The sequence below is a fragment of the Aquarana catesbeiana genome, linkage group LG08, assembly GCF_042186555.1.
Source record: "Aquarana catesbeiana isolate 2022-GZ linkage group LG08, ASM4218655v1, whole genome shotgun sequence".
NCBI lineage: Eukaryota > Metazoa > Chordata > Amphibia > Anura > Ranidae > Aquarana > Aquarana catesbeiana.
The window spans coordinates 219,674,309-219,692,318 of NC_133331.1; the positions used below are offsets into that span (position 1 = coordinate 219,674,309).

The window sequence follows — 18,010 nt, forward strand, 5'->3', positions numbered from 1 at the left end:
AATAGCAGGAGATTTTGACTGGCTCTCTATGGAGCCGGTTCACATATCTCCGCAGTGGGTCCGGTGCATTTTGCACAAAAACACGGCGCGTCTTTTGGTCCATTTCAGGTCCGAATTCAGCCCAAAATTTGGGCTAAAATCGGACCTAAACCAGTGAACCAGGATGCACCGGGCCCCCTTTGTGAGCCGCATGCGGCTCATATGTGAACCAAGCCTCAAGGTAATAAAAATTCTGTGTGCAGCAGCCCCCCCAATACTTACCCCCCATTGCGACCCAGCAATGTGCATGAGAGCCTGAGCTCTCTGGAGATTCTCTTTCCTCATTGGCTGAGACAACAGCGAGAGCTGTTTATTACAGCCAGTGAGCCAATATGAAGAGAGAGGGGAGGGGCCTAACCATGGTTCTGTGTGTGTGTGAATAGACACGCAGAGCAGCAGCTTGGGAGCGAGCCTGCTTGGTTGCCCCCATTGCAAGCTGTTTGCTCTGGGGGCACTCGACAGGAGGGGGGCCAGGTGCGTCAGTGGGGGACCTGAGAAAAGGAGGATGGGGGGCTGCTCTGTGCAAAACCACTGCAAAAGCAAGTAAGTATAACATGTTTCTAATTTAAAAATATATATATAATTGCCTTAACTATCACTTTAATTTGTTTTTAAATGTAAAATTCATGTTGTCAGTATCATGACTCTAAATATAATTATGTTTCAATGAATATAGCTTCACTTATTCATTTTGTATCTAGTAATGAGATGGATACTTGGAAAGACATTAAGTGACTCCAATGTGTTTAATGTGTAGGAACCTTTCAACGTGCTGTAGTCCCAGCCAAAGGAGTAGGATGCTTCAAAGAAATGCCTTTCGGAGAACTCCCCCTCTGCCCAGAGGTCGCCTCAATGGGATTACAGGACCAGCATATCAACAGCTGGAGGAGCCTGGGCTTATAGATCAGGACACAATACCTTGCCAAGGGTAGGTGATGAAAACCACTAGAGCATGAAAATGCAATATCAATCTCAAGATTAAAAAAGGAGAAACGTATCTACTTTAACCTGAGCTTCTACCTTCTGATGATCCCAGAGCATGAAAAATTTAAATCAGAGAAATATTTTAAACATAGGCAGCTGGAGGAAATAGTGCTTTAATTTTGATATGGTGCTAGCATAGTGTAATAGCAAAACTATTGAATTTTAACTGTTTGAAATGTGTTCCTTTTTGTGTTAGCAGTTTGTAAATGTTGAGAATAAGATATATCATATGATAATATCATATCCTAATGGAAAATTGTAGCTAAGAGAAAATGGAGGTTATTTACTAAAGGAAAATCCACTTTGCACTGCAAGTGAACTTGGAATTAAAGTCGCTGTAGATCCAAGGGGGACATGCAAGGAAAATAAAAAACAGCATATTAGCTTGCACATGATTGGATGATAAAATCAGCAGAGCTTCCACTCATTTCAGATCTACCCCTTAGGTTTATAGTGCCTGCACTTCCAAGTGCACTTGCAGTGCAAAGTGGATTTGCCTTTTGTAAATAACCCCCAATGCTACCTGCAAATTGATTTAACAGTTCATATACATTTTTTTATATATGGTATAGATGTATCTGTACCAATCCTAGCAGACATGCAGAGATTTGGAGCTACATTATACAGGAATTAAGTGGGATCAATTCTAGGCAGAAAGGGGTGGATTTACTAAAGGCAAATAGACTGTTAACTTTTCAATAGACATGCATTTTGCGAGGGAATTTTTCCCAGTGCTTAGTGAGTGAGGTCATCCGATTATGTACAAGGAAAATACTGTCTTTTTTTCTTGCATGTGATTGGGTATTCTTTGCAAAGTTAAATTTCACCACGTTCATTAAGCTCTCGGGAATAGCCTATTTGCCTTTAGTAAACCAGCCCCAATGTGCATTGGGAACTTTGTCTAGTTGTGTACATATCAGACACATGTGGTGAGTAAAAAAAAAATATGATCATGTCCCTTTATGATAGACATTTTGTTTTAGAAATTCCAGAGGTCTGCACATGTATATTTTAGAAAGACATTCCTTTCCTTATTGCCTAGACACTTTTCTTAGATCACTGAGCAGAAATTGTACATATAAGATTTAACTATCCATTTCATAGCCAACTAAGGCTAGAGTTTCTGTTACTAAAATGTCACATCTCTCATAGTGTGTCTATTCCATAGCTAGGCCAAGGAACAAATAACAAGATTTTGCTGGTAGACTATTAATGCTGTTATATGACATTTTTTTTATTTTTTTTTTGCAATGGGTTTAACAATAAAAGACAAACATGTTTTTATAAAGCGTCTGTTACCCTAAAAAAGATTAAAAAAATATTCCTGTCCCTTTAAAGCATGAATAACAGCATAGTGCTTGTGCTGTGTCATTTGTCCCCCAGTATCACCTTAAATACCTGGCTGATCCGGCCAGTTTCTGCCCTCCCCCTGTTATCGTGGCTCTTGAGCCCTGACACCGTTGTCAGTTTATGTGCCTTCATCAGCCCCTGTGTCTCCCCTGTCCTCTCCCTGCCTGTCAGCTCCTGACAGTGCCTGCCCCTCCCCTCCTGCCACTATCAAAACTTTATCATTTTCTGGCAATCCCCTGTGTTAGATAATGGAATGTCTCCAGTGTCTGTGCTTTATTAAAGAAATGCCCCTGCATATCGTATTTCCAAGCGCAGCTCTGCATTCACGTGACTGGCCACCTCCTCTCCTCCTCCTGACTAATGTCAGTGGGGGGATTCTCAGCCCCTCCCACTGTAGCTGTTAGATCGGGAGAGGGAACAGCAGGGGCTGTGAAATAAGGTATACAGTGGCATTTTTTTAATAAATCACAGACACTGAAGACATTACTTTTTTTTTTACACAGGGAATTGGCAGAAAATGATAAAGTGGGTTTACAACCACATTAAACCTGTGTTTTATTTGGAGCTCATTTTAAAACACTGTAGAACATTAAAGTAAATGTGTCCATATACAAGCTGATATCACGCCGATATGGTTGATTGTTCAATAACTGCTCTACATCAGAATACTAGTATCTTTAGTGCAAGTGGCTAGATTATTGTTTGACTTTCTATCAGCTGATAATGCAGAGATCAATAGAACTACTTGATATCACACAATACAGCCTTATAATTGGTAATGGGGAGATCATTAAACTGTTCTATGTAGGCTGAATAGAGGAATGGTGATGTGATTGTTCACCTCTGAAAAATGAAATGCTCCTGTGTATGGCCAGTCTAAATCTTTGCAGCTACATTGGCTGCCATTAGTAGAAATAATTGTCCACTCATCCTTTATGTTAATACTGTTTACACATATTACTTGCTTAAGCAAGTAGAGAAGTTACTTCAGGGGCATAAAAGCTGACAGTGAATTTCCATGCCAAATTTGAAATTCAATTTGCTTTTTCCAACCCCCTAGGGAAAGTAATTTCCCTTTGCACACTTTACTTCCCAAGCAAAAGGAAAATCACTTTCCCCAGGGGTTTGGAAACTGCTTATGATGTTTCAAATATCCTAAATTAAATTAAAATTTCAAATTACAAGAGCCTGTGTTTGAGTTATAGCTATAAAGTAATGTACAACTCTAAAACAGGCTGAGCAGACTTTGTCATTGCATATTCTGGTATCAAAGCTCTTGTTCTAAAAAAATATCTAAAGAGATCTTGACTTACAGCTGGTTTAGAAAACAATCACCCCTTTAAAATAATCACACATTATTCCCTTGCAGCCTGAAATGAAGACAGGCCCAGCTTTTGTTTTATCCAGCTGTATTTACAACTTATAACATCCAAGTGAAAGATAGACCACTAACATATCAGAAAAAAATAATAAATAAAAAAAAGAATCACTAATTTGGAAAAGGGATTAACTCCTCCTAAAAATGACTTGTAAACTCAATCAGGTGTAGCTAATGACCTTCTCAATTGCACACAAAGCCATTTCATTTTCAACTGTGATCAGCTGTGGTTATTTTGATTACCTCAGCATGTAAAGAGCTTTTGTTGAGCATGTCAGTCCCTGATAGTACAACTAAAGCAAACAATCAACTATGAATGGCAATGCACTGTCAAAAGATCTTCAGGATAAAGTTGTGGACAGACACAAGTCAGCAGATGGATACAAAAAAAATAAAAGGTCTTATCAATGCCTAGAAGCACAGTGAAGTCTATTATTAAGAAGTGGAAGATATCTGGTATAACACCGACCCTCCCTGGATCAGGACGTTGCTCCAAACTGGATGATAGAGCCAGGAGAAAACTGGTCAGAGAGGCTACCAAGAGGTCTACAGCAACCCTGAAGCAGTTGCAGGAATTTATGACAAAGAATGGCCATTGTGTGCATATGACAACAATATCACAAATTCTCCACAAATGTGGCTTGTATGGGAGGGTTGCAAGAAAAAAGACACTCCTCAAGAAAGGCCACATGCAGTCACGACTGAACTTTGCCAAAACGCACCTTGAAGATTCTAAGGCCACATGGAAAAAGGCATTATGGCCAGATGAGACTAAAATTAAATTATTTGGCCTCAACACCAAACAATATTTCTGTCAGAAATCCAATACAGCTCCCCATTTAAATAACACCATTCCTACAGTAAAGCATGGAGGTGGTAATATCTTGTTATGGTGGTGTTTCTCTGCAGCAGGGACTAGAGCACTTGTCAGGATGGAGGGAAAAATGGATGTGACAAAATACCATCACATTCTTGAGGAAAATCTGCTGCCCTCTGCCAGAAAATTGTCAATGGGAAGAAGGGTTACCTTCCAACATGATGATGATCCAAAGCACACAGCAAAAAATTACCCCACAGTGGTTGAAGGAGAAAAAGGTGAATGTCCTTGTATGGCTTAGTCAAAGCCTAGACTTAAACCCCATTGAAAATCTGTGGAATTACTTGAAGACTGCAGCCCACAAATGCTCACCATCAAATTTAACTGAACTTGAGAAGTTATGCAAAGAAGAGTGGGCAAATATTGCAAAGTCTAGATGTGCAAAGTTAGTAGAGACATATCCCAACAGACTAAGAGCTGTAATTAAAGCAAGCAAAAGGTGGTTTAATACAGTAAATAACTGACACAAGGGTGTGATCCTTTTTCAACTCAGTGATTCCGTTTCTGATTTATTTTATTTTTTTCTGACATGTTGATGTTATATATTTCACTAGATGTTTTAAGTTGCACTGAATAAATGCAGCTTAATAAAACAAAACCTGTGTCTGTCTACATTTTAGGCTGCAAGGCAAAAAAATGTGATTATTTTAAAGGAGGTGATTCTTTTCTATACCTACTGTATCTTAAGGACAAAACTAGACAGAGGTCAGCTGACCAGTTCAAAAGATTGCAAAACAAATCATACCATTACTGCAGATAATGGGAATGAGGCTACCTTTATGTAACTAGCAAAAATTAAAATAAAGGAATAACAGCTAAACATGTGCACCTGTTGTTCAATTTAAAATGCATAAACTCATGTAGTATTATTTAATAACATTGATTAAAACATTAAAGATTTCTGAGTGCTGGAATTCCAAATCAAAGAATGTTATCACATCACGTGGTTGTACTGGAGTCCACAAATCTCAGCTATAACACTTCAATTATTGATAGATGGATCTGTCATTTAGCACTTAGTAAATACTCTTGTTAAATATATTTATTGAGTTTTCACAGAAGAAGAAATAAAATGATACAATACATGGATACATATCAATCATCAGAAGATCTTTGCAGTATGATAAAAAAGATAAATAAATAAGTTAGTAAAATAAAGTAATTTTAGAGATATCTTACAACCATATTTACTATACACTAGTTGGGATTCTAGATGTAAGATTAGAGAAATAAATCAAGTTATTAGACTAAGTATCCATAGGAATATTTTAGGAAATAATAAAAGAAAAGGAGAGGGAGGAGAGATAAATATGGAAAGAAGGAAAGAAGAGAAAAAAAAAAAAGAGAGTTTCCCGGGATGATGATCCAGCTCTCATTAGGTATACAAATATAATATATATTTCAGTAATAATATGATATATATCTTAGTGTGGTAACAACAGAGATTGGTCAAAATCTGTAGCGAGGTAGTTTTTAACCCATGGTTGCCAAATTTTGCGAAATTTATTTATTTTATTTTCTTCAATAGCTGTCATCTTGGCGTATAAAAGTGCTCTGTTCATTCTGTGTTTAGCTTCAGCAAGAATTAGATTTTGGGACTTCCACGCCTTGGCAATCGTTTGTTTAGCTGCAGTGCTAAGTTGGATAAACAATTGGAATTGAGTATGGGTGAGTATTGTGGGTTTAAGGTTTAGGAGTGCCGTTGCAGGATCTGGAGGAATCGTGATTTCCAGGGCTTTAGACGCCATAAGAAATATATTCTTCCAGAATTCTTCAACTATGAGGCATTGCCACCATATGTGAAAATGTGTTCCTGCTGTGTCACATCCTCTAAAGCAATTAAGTGAATATGTGGGGACAAATTTAGCTATTCTAGCTGGTACAAGGTACCAGCGTGCTAGAACCTTGTAATTAGTTTCTACAGCAAAACAATTTGGAGAGGAAGTTTTGGTGGCTGACCATATATTCGACCAATCTTGTTTATTAAACACTCGATTCATATCTTGTGCCCATTTAGTTGTGTATGAGGGTAGAAACTCACTAGATATCATATTAAGTTGGAAATATAATATTGAGATAAGTCCTCTAATGTGTGGATCACTTATACAAATCCGCTCAAATTGAGTCATTTGATTAAGAGTTGAGCCTGTACTAAGAAGTGGTTCATAAAAATGTTTAATTTGTAAATATCGAAATATTTCAGTTTTAGGTAACCCAAAGGTTTGACATAGTACAGGAAATGTATAAATAGCTTTAGTCGAGGAAAGATTGTATAAACTAGTCAGGTTCGTAGAGGTCCATGCAGAGAATGATTTTGGGAATTTCCAGGCAGGATAAAAGGCTGGATTATTAAGAAATGAAAGCAAGGGATTATGTGTTGATTGAAGATTATGTGCAAATTTACATTTATCCCAAACTGCTAGGGTCTGTATCGTGATAGGATTAGAAAGATGTATTCTATCAGCAGGACAGAGCCAAAACATATTTGCCACTGAGATAGGGTCACTTTCCACTGATTCAATAGCTACCCATAGGGGAGCTTCTACAGAAGTATGATACTTGGGTATAAGTGCTAGCTGTGCAGCGTAGAAATAGGAGGAAAAGTTGGGCAATCCCAAACCACCACTCAATTTATTAAGGTAAAGCGTAGATTTAGGTATACAACGTTTGGTGGTACCCCAAATGAAGGACATAACTCTACGTTGAGTAAGTCTAAGAAAGTAAAATGGTAAAGAACTAGGGAGTACCCTAAATAAATATAAGAATTTCGGCAGGATTTACATCTTTACCGCATTAATCCTTCCCAACCATGACAATGATAGAAGAGCCCATTGTTTCAGGAAGCCGGAAGTTTGTTTAAGGAGGGGTAAGTAATTTGCCACAAAAAGGTCTTTAAGAGAGATTGTGAGTTTTATTCCTAGGTATGGAAGCAGCTTTGGAACCCAAGTAAAGGGTAAGGAAGTTTGTGCCTGCTGAAGTTCTAATTGAGATAAGGAAATATTTAATGCATTTGATTTTGTTGGATTAACATGTAGTCCTGATATTTGGGCAAAATTATCTAGTGTTTTTAGTAGATTAGGGGTGGATATATGGGGATGAGACAAAAATATGAGGATGTCATCCGCAAAGAGACATATTTTATGGTGATAACCACCTAGTTTGATACCTTTAATGTCAGGATTGGTTCTAATAAGGTGTGCCAGGGGTTCTATTATTAGGGCAAAAAGTAGAAGGGAAAGAGGGCATCCTTGTCTAGTGCCTCTTTTGATATCAATCATTGTTGACTTATAGCCTGCATATTTGATATATGCTCTAGGATTATTGTATAAGGATGAGACCCAGGTTAAAAAATTGTTTCCAAATCCCCATTTACCAAGGACATATTCCATATAAGGCCATGTAACCGAATCGAATGCTTTCCTTATGTCTAAGGATACAAGGCAAGCTGGGATTCGTCTAGTTTTAGCCGCATTAATAAGTAAGAGTGCTCTCCTGATATTATCTCCAGCTTGGCGTTTAGGCATAAAGCCTGTTTGGTCTTTATGGATTAGTAGGCCAATAATATTATTCAGTCTAGTGGCCAAAATTTTAGCAATTAATTTTATATCGAGATTTAGGAGGGATATAGGAGGATAATTAGTCCAGGAGGTGGAGTCGGAATGTGGTTTGGGGATCATTGCTATTATAGAGGTGAGAGTCTCTGTTCTAAATGAGTTACCTTTAAGGATCGAATTGAAGGCTTTAGTTAAGACAGGTGTTAAGATTGATGCAAATTGTCTATAATATGTTGCCGAAAATCCATCTGGGCCTGGTCTTTTACGTAATTTTAAAGATTTTATTGCGTTAAGGACTTCAGTATCTGTAATTGGACATTCAAGAAGATCTTTCTGTTGTTGATCAAGGTTAGGAAGCGTGATATTGGAGAACAGTGTGTCTGCTTTAGTTTCATCAAAATTTGAGGCAGAAGAATATAGTTTAGATAACTTAGAGCGAAAAATTTCAAGTATTTTCACTAGGTTACTAGTGTAAGATTCCCGGGATACTTTCAATCTGATTGGCATATGTATATGTTGTGAATTTTTTAAAATTCTGGCCATAGGTGTATCAGGTTTATTTGCCCTGCGATATTGAACATGCTGGCGTTTACTTATAAGTTTATCTGCGGTATCAGTAAGAAAAAGATCTAGATCCAGGCGGGCTTTTTCTAGTTTGGTACTGTTGGTAGCATTCGGGGAGGTTTGAAAAGTTTGATGACAGTCATTAAAGGTAGATTCAAGTTTTGCAAACAACAGTTTGCGTTCTCTTTTAAGGTTAGTTGCTTGTTGTATCAGTCTACCCCTAATGACTACCTTGTGCGCCTCCCATAATGTAATAGCAGAGACATCATCTGTATCATTGGATTTTAGGTAATCAGAAAGTGCTTTTTCAATCTCAACACGATGAGAAGGGTGGGTCAGAATTGAATCGTTTATACACCAAGTGGTATCGTGTGATCTAGGAATTGTGGAAGCAATGGTAATGAATACTGCGCAGTGGTCTGTCCATGGAAAAGGAATGATTTTGGATGATATGATTTCTGGTAGCATACTTGACGGGATTAGAATATGATCTATTCGTGAAAAAGAGTTATGCGAATAAGAATAATGAGTGAAGCGCCTACTAATAGGGTTCATCTCTCGCCAAGTATCTACCAGGCTATGAGTGGTGAGTAGATGTTGAAAAGTTAGGTTTATTGAGTTTGTGGTAGGTCCAGGGGGAGATTTATCTAAGAACGGGAAAATAGTAGCATTAGAATCCCCACAAATAACAACAGTACCAAACTTATGTACTTCTATAAGTTGAAAAAGGTGGGATAAGAAAGCAGTTGGGCATTTGTTAGGGGCATAATAAGACAAAATAGTAATAGGATTATCATGAATAAATCCTGTTAGGAGAACATATCGTCCTTCAGGGTCTGTTATTTTGGATACAAGGTTAAACGGAGTGGAACGGTGAAAACCAATGAGAGTTCCGCGCTGTTTAACCGTAGCTGAAGCAGTATAGAATTGTGGATATGATGATGAAAGAAATTTGGGATAAACTTTGTCAGTAAAATGCGTTTCCTGCAAACATATAATATTAGCTTTTTTCATAGCAAAAGAGCATAAAGCCTTGGTTCACTTATGTGGAGTATTAAACCCCTGTACATTTAATGACAAGATATTTATAGGAGCCATAAAACAACGAATGCGAATATTATAGCATAACAAGCAGAGTACTCACCGAGAGCCAGGATCACCAACCCGAGAGTCAGGAGGGAATAGCAAAGATTAAAGAAAGAAGCAATAGAATAGAAAAAGAAAAAAGGAGAGGAGAATCGAACAAACCCAATATGAAGACAATTTAGCAGTATATAAAGGCTAAATAATAGGGTGTAGGAGCATCTCAGGAGAGTTTTTAGAACTCTCTGAGAGGGTCCAGGACCACCAATAGAGACCCCCATAACAATGGTAGTAGTCCTTAGGTGGAATAAAGGGCAACAATAAATTCCTAAGGGATGTATAACATTGGAGGACCACAGGAACTATTCCATTACTATCATGGAAAAATTTCGCTTAAATTGTTACAAAAAAAGAAAAAATAAAGTTCAAAAACTTGAGAGGAAAAAAAAACAGAAAAAAAGTTAATAAAAAAAAAAAAAAAATATTAAAAAAAAAAATATTTTTGTAACATAACAGTAGTATGTAGCCATAACTCATTTTAGTCATGAATATGGCCAGTTAATTAACTCTGTCAGCATACTGGGCTGGAAAAAAGTAGCAAGGACAAATAACTAGTCTGGCTTAGATTGTCAGTCCATTGAATCCTCATTGTTTGGTGGTGAATGTTCATATCGACCTCGCTTGTTAAGATTTTGATGGGAAGATGTGGAATAGCTGGGTTTTGGGTCTTTGTTTTGCTGTGTAGAACGAAAAGCTGAGCGCCTATGAGACTGGTCATTTGGTAAGATTGCGTCGGCTAGGCCCATATCAAATAGGGCTGACTTCAAGTCCTCTGAAGAGCGACAAACATATTTTGTTTCCAAATGAGTAAATCTGAGACAAAAAGGAAATCCCCATTGATAGGAAATTTAATTTCTCTGGAGTACCTGGAGTTGAGGTTTAAGTGCACGTCTTTTTGTAACCGTTAGTGGGGACAAATCTATGAAGAGTTGATAGGTATTGCCCTGGAAGCTAAGAGATTCTCTCCCTCTGGCAGCTGTTAGTATCTGTTCTTTGGTTCTGTAAAAGTGCAATTTAGCTATAATATCCCTCGGGGGACCATTTATTTTGCGTGGGGCTAACGCTCTATGCACTCTATCCATTTCAAACCTGTCAATAGGGGTTCCAAGTAATAATTCTTGAAAGAGCGCCGTGATATTAGCCTGCAGGTCTAGAACAGATTCAGGGATTCCCCTGATTTGCAGATTCGATCGACGATCTCTGTTCTCTTGGTCCTCTAAACAATTTTGTAATGTAAGGTTTTCCTCTTTTAGTACCTTCATCTCAGACATGTAGTTCTCTGTAAAATTATCAATTTCATCAACCCTCAGTTCTAAGTCAGCTGTTCTCTGACCTATTTCTCTAATTTCTTTAGTCAGTTTGTCATTTATATGATCAGAAGTCTGTTTGAGGGCTTTCTGAAGCATACATTCAAATTTTTTGAAGATGTCAGACTGTGTAGCAGCTTGTAATTCACAGTATTCATATTCAGACTCAGACTCACCGTTAGCAGCCTGTGTCTTCTGACTATGAGGTAAAGATTTTCCAGTGTATTCACCGCTGTGCTGACTGTGAGGTAAAGATTTTCCAGTGTATTCACCGCTGTGCTGACTGTGAGGTAAAGATTTTTCAGTGTATTCACCGCTGTGCTGACTGTGAGGTAAAGATTTTCCAGTGTATTCACCGCTGTGCTGACTGTGAGGTAAAGATTTTCCAGTGTATTCACCGCTGTGCTGACTGTGAGGTAAAGATTTTTTAGTGTATTCACCGCTGTGCTGACTGTGAGGTAAAGATTTTTTAGTGTATTCACCGCTGTGCTGTGGGGGAGAGGATGCCGCCGCCATTCCAGCCGCCAGCCTGTGTGCCGTTTCCTTCGTTTTTTCTGCTTTAATTTTCGTTTTAGGAGCTCTCAAGACAATTGTCAGTGAAGCTGACAGTATTGGGTAGGATTTTCTGCAGTTTTGGGATACTTGCTGGTTCACTGGGACCTGTAGTCCTCCGATGAAAACTCCCGAGGAGCGGAGCTCTAAGGTAACATTACCTTCACCTCAGGCTGCCGCACATGCGCCCCTCGTAAATACTCAAACTTGGTATTCTTCAAAAGCAACTCTCAAATCCAGAAACAACTTCTATTACAGTGATGCTAAGCAGTGTAGAACAATTTTCACCTCAATAAAATGGTGTGGAACAGATTGTAAAGGCCTGTTTGTTATTTTACAAAAAGAACAAAAAACATGGTTCATACTTACCTGCTCTAAGCAATGATATTTCAGAGAGCATCCCGAAACCTCCTCTTCTGGGGTTCCCCACCAGTGATCTTGCCTCCTCTTCTGCATGCACCCCACCATAGCTTGTTCCGGAGTATATAGACACACACAGCATTGTTGACCTCCTCCCGCTTCCTCCTCACGGGATTTGATTGAGAGCAGCAGGAGACCAGAACTGCTACAGGTGGACACAGCACTAGATCAAGAGAGGTAAGTATAGAGAGGTGAGGGGGCAATACACATGCTGGAACATTTTTTACCTTAATTTAGGGAATGCATTAAGGTAAAAAATGTTCTACCTTTTAAAACCACTTTAAATCTGAACTTTGGACAAAAATACACAGATAAATAACATACTGTATATATGGGAGTTGTTTTAAAAATGTATTGTTAAAAAAATGTGTATTTCTGTTAATCCAGTGCTAAAATTTAGGAAATTCTTCCCCAAAGAGTAGCTTTGCCTGGCATGCTGAAGACTTGATTTTTAGCTGCTGCAGTTCAGAAGAAATAGGTTTTGCCGCCCCTCAAGTCCATGACTGGACTATCTCTCCCTCACTAAGTTCTCTCCTCCTATCAGCAATCTCTTTGTCAACACATAAGTACTGCAGCACAGCTAACTGGTGCCTTTTACTGTTTTTTTTCTCTGCCAGTCTAAAATCTGCTGTACAGGGTATTGAACATGACTGATATCAAAGCAAATGCAGGTAAATACTGGCTGCATTTAAAAAAAAAAGTGCAATAATTTATGTTTTAATTAACATTGAGTTGCAATAGTTTGTGTTTCTTACATATCTATTTGAAGTTTTAAGAAAACTAACACCTGCAAGGTAAAATATAAATTGAACAAGAGGGGAAGAAAAATACAATTTTGCAGCCTTTAAGAATGTTATTTTCCATCTCCCCTGTAGTAACAATATAGAAGAGAAACAACTCTATTTTGAATATGTGAGATATATATAGTATATAGTATTTACACTGCTGTATTAATTGCATTGCCGTCAAAAATGTCAACATGAGAATCCTAGATTACAGTGAGCTGCTTTATAAATGGGCTTACATTTTAAAATTAGTATTTCCCAGGAAAAACAAAAGAGATATGTTGACTACATCTCAAAACATTGGCAGATGTTCTATCTCTTCCACACTTCACTAAAATGGTTTGGTTAGTGACTTTAAAGATATTTACTAGATGGTATTTACTAGATGGTTGTGATAAATTAAAGTGCTGTCTTTATTATTCATACTTGATCCTAATATGAAGGCTGATTGCCTGAAGGTCAAAAATATATGCAGTAATTGATTGCCTTACACCATAGTATAATAGTATAAAAAAATGCATGGATGGTCTGCACACATTGTACCTGTTATAAAGCCTAATAGAGAAATCATGTTGGCTATAATTGCATAATTAGAAATGCTTTAGAGGAGCATCCTTTTCAAAATGTAATTGCGGATAACCAATAATTAATCTCCATGGGACATGAAGCCGTATGCAACCAGGGGCCATTGAACCCTAGATGCCCAGGCCATATGTAGCAGCATCTGCATGTGCCAATCACCTGATGGTAAACTACTCTGACTGGCTGGCAGTTGTCAATGAGGACTTTGAGTGACAGCTAAGTCTGAGACCTACCAACCTCACAAAGAATCATTCACTAAGCATGTTCAGCTTGCCCCCAAGGCTCTGTTCTATCAGCAGATAGTGGGGGACAGTGGAAGGAGGGGAGGTTAAGAGAAGACAGGATAAAGCAACCATTTTGCACATGTGTGTTAACCACCCATGTTCCACAGTGAGTATAACAAGCATGCTTTACTGCATATACAGACTGGTTTTACTGTTGTGGGTTTAGTAGCAATTTAAAGACTGGGCCAATATACAAGTCACAAAGGACTTCCCTAAAGTGTAATACTGTAATAAGCACAATCATTTTTGCATACCCAGATTACTTAACACCCTGGTGGCATCAAAGTTTGGCTATTCTATTAAGAGAAAAAGAACATATACTTCATTGCAAATATCCAGAATTTAAATGTAAGATGCATTACAGAAACTATCATCTCTTGTCGTGGAAGCATGGCCATGTCTCAAAAAGCAGACCGATATCATGTTTCCCATTGATGTTATTGAGACATCTCACTCTCAATTCTCATTAAATTACTTATGTATACAAACAACAATAAGACCCATAAGAAAATGCATTTTCATTTGAATTAAATACAATTAGACAGTTTGCCAATGTAATTTCATGTTTTTTTTTTTATAAACAGAAATATTACTACCATTCTCAAGTAATTATATCTCAGTAAATATACAACACTAAATGTCTTTTCTTTCTTTCTTTATCTGTATGAGGCTGATCAGCCATTAGAAACTCTTTGTCTCATATGCATTGTGTTCTTAGGAGCTTGCTGTAAAAAAGAGAACATATTTGACATCTTACCAAAAAGCAGAAATACCTAATGCAAGACCAACTGCTGTGTACCATGCTTCACATTTATTCTTACTGTCAATGAAATAAAACTTAGACATTTTTCTTTCAGTGTTTGAAAAGACAGTTATTTCTCACATTTATATACAATTTATTAATGACGAGATCAATTGAAGTTATAATGCCTTATACCTAAATTTGACATAGGCTGCAGCCTGTCAAATTATTATAGTAGGTAAAATCATTTTCAATAATGACTTGCTAAAATAAAACATGCACTACTCTATAGGATATGATTCTACTGTTTGGGATCTTAGGTTAAATTATAGCCCAAAACCACAATTTTTGCCACTTAAATAGTTTGCATAGCATATTTTAAAATTAATACCTACTTCTTGTGACGCTCATGCAAATCTGGACTCACCAGGGTGCCAGGGGAGTAGCGAAAGATCACGTAATGTCACATAGATGACCTGAAGACTGCAGAGTCTAAGGCAGTGATGGCTAACCTTGGCACCCCAGATGTTTTGGAACTACATTTCCCATGATGCTCATGCACGAGAGATCCGCTAAACTGATTAGTCTGTGTACTACGGTAAAAATACTCCTATGATTTTAATATAACCAGCAGTAATATTGAGATGATTACTTATAACATCTGTGAGTGGCCATAATTCACCCATTTGTGTATATTTTATGACATCACTAATGACGTCTGTTAGTTCTAGTACGATACATGTATTTGTCTTAGATCTTACTTGTCTTTGTTCACATCTGAGAAGCTGCAGAATGGTTAAGTTATGCAACTTGCTCCAAGGAAGCCCATCCTCCACCCAAATCAGAATAAAAAATCTGGTAAGCTGCAGATCATTTCTGGAGAACCTACAGGACAGTAACAAGTGCTTTCAATTTTGGAAGCATTGTTATTACTCACAGTCCACCAACCTATTGGAAACTCCTTTGATCATTGGCCCAATATCATCCCTCTTCTTATTTAGGAGAGTAAAGGAAGCGGTAGACAAGGTATGCCCCTCTTGTTTGAAATGTAGCAAAATAAGTAAATGGGAAAGCTGAAATGTTCACAAATAGGAAGATGTCTCTTACATTGTTAGTCAGGTTAAAAAAATACATGACCGTGTCTAATTGACAGAAGTAAATCATTATTATTGTGACTAGGGATGAGCCCGATATTCGAGTCGAATGTAAAATCTACTCGAACATCGGGTGTTCACCTGTTCGAATAGCGAACAATTTGGGGTGTTCGCGGCAAATTCAAAAGCCGCGGAACACCATTTAAAAGTCTATGGAGAAATCAAAAGTGCTAATAGGCTTATATGAATGGTATTGTCATAAAAAAGTGTTTGGGGACCTGGGTCCTGCCCCAGGGGACATGTATCAATGCAAAAAAAAGTTTTAAAAACTGACGTTTTTTCGGGAGCAGTGATTTTAATAATGCCTAAAGTGAAACAATAAAAGTGAAATATTCCTTTAAATATCGTGCCTGGGGGGTGTTTATAGTATGCCTGTAAAGTGAGGCATTTTCCCTGTGTTTAGAACAGTCCCTGCACAAAATGACATTTCTAAAGGAAAAAGGTCATTTAAAAGTACTCACGGCTATAATGAATTGTTGGTTCCGGCAATACAGATAAAAGAAGTCATTGAAAAAATGACATGGGATCCCCCCAGTCCATTACCAGGCCCTTTGGGTCTGGTATGAATATTAAGGGGAACCCCGAACCAAAATATAAAAAAAAAATTGTGTGAGGGTCCCCCTCAAAATCCATACCAGACCCTTCAGGTCTGGTATGGATTTCAAGGGGAACCCCACACCAAAATTAAAAAAAAAATGTCGAGGGGTTCCCCCCGAAAATCCATACCAGACCCTTATCCGAGCACGCAACCTGGCAGGCCACAGGAAAAGAGGGGGGATGAGAGAGCGCCCCCCTCCTGAACCGTACCAGGCCACATGCCCTCAACATGGGGAGGGTGCTTTAGGGTAGCCCCCCAAAGCACCTTGTCCCCATGTTGATGGGGACAAGGGCCTCACCCCCACAACCCTTGCCTGTTGGTTGTGGGGGTCTGTGGGTGGGGGGGCTTATCGGAATCTGGAAGCCCCCTTTAACAAGGGGACCCCCAGATCCTGGCCTCCCCTCCTGTGTGAAATGATAACGGGGTACAAAAGTACCCCTACCATTTCACAAAAAAAGTGTCAAAATGGTACAAATGACAAGACACGGCTTGAGACAAGTCCTTTATTAAAATTTTTTTAAAAAAAGTCCCACAAAGTCCATTCATCTTCTTCTTTCCCTCCACCAACGGACCGAAAAAAAAAAAAGCTGCGACCGACCCGCCTCCATGGGAGGCACCCGCCGTATGATGCATCCTCGCAGGTGACAGTTCTTTTATAACTGAGGGCGGGGCCACACGGTGATGTCTTGGGTGACCCCGCCCCCTCTGACGCACAGAGACTTCCCAATGGCTTCCCTGTGGCATCAGAGGGGGTGGGGCCACCCATTTATGTCACCGTGTGGCCCCACCCTCAGTTATAAAAGAACTGTCACCTGCGAGGATGCATCATACGGCGGGTGCCTCCCATGGAGGCGGGTTGGTCGTGGCTTTTTCTTTTTTTTCGATCCATCGGTGGAGCGAGAGGAGAAGATGAATGGACTTTGTGAGACATTTTAATTTTTTTATTTTTTAATAAAGGACTTGTCCCAAGCCGTGTCTTGTCATTTGTACCATTTTGACACTTTTTTTGTGAAATGGTAGGGGTACTTTTGTACCCCGTTATCATTTCACATAGGAGGGGAGGCCGGGATCTGGGGGTCCCCTTGTTAAAGGGGGCTTCCAGATTCCGATAAGCCCCCTGCCTGCAGACCCCCACAACCACCGGGCAAGGGTTGTGGAGATGAGGCCCTTGTCCCCATCAATATGGAGACAAGGTGCTTTGGGAGCTACCCCAAAGCACCCTCCCCATGTTGAGGGCATGTGGCCTGGTACGGTTCAGGAGGGGAGGGGGGCACTCTCTCCTCACCCCCTCTTTTCCTGCGGCCTGCTCAGATAAAGGTCTGGTATGGATTTTTGGGGGGACCCCCACGCCATTTTTTAAAAATTTTGGCATGGGGTTCCCCTTAAAATCCATACGAAACCTGAAGGGCCTGGTATGGATTTTGAGGGGGACCCCCAAGCAATTTTTTTTTAAAGTTTGGTTCGTGGTTCCCCTTAATATTCATACCAGCCCTAAAGGGCCCCAAACACTTTTTATGACAATAACTTGCATATAAGCCTTTAAAATGAGCACTTTTGATTACTTATGTTTGAGTCCAATAGACTTTAACGGTGTTCGTGAGTTCGAACAAATTTTTTGCCTGTTTGCATGTTCTGCTGCAAACCGAACCGGGGGGGTGTTCGGCTTATCCCTAATTGTGACATCTGCTCCTCAGGTA

At 39.0% G+C, this 18,010-nt stretch overlaps 1 protein-coding gene across 2 annotated transcripts in view; it reads left to right on the top strand.

Annotated features, from left to right (window-relative positions):
- Nucleotides 1-18,010, top strand: part of NRG3 (neuregulin 3) — a 1,498,269-nt gene that overhangs the window by 1,298,247 nt on the left and 182,012 nt on the right. For both annotated transcript variants that reach the window (XM_073596886.1, XM_073596885.1), the window contains exon 8: nucleotides 797-967. In XM_073596886.1, coding sequence (XP_073452987.1) covers nucleotides 797-967 — 171 coding nt within the window. The remainder of the gene's footprint in view (nucleotides 1-796; nucleotides 968-18,010) is intronic.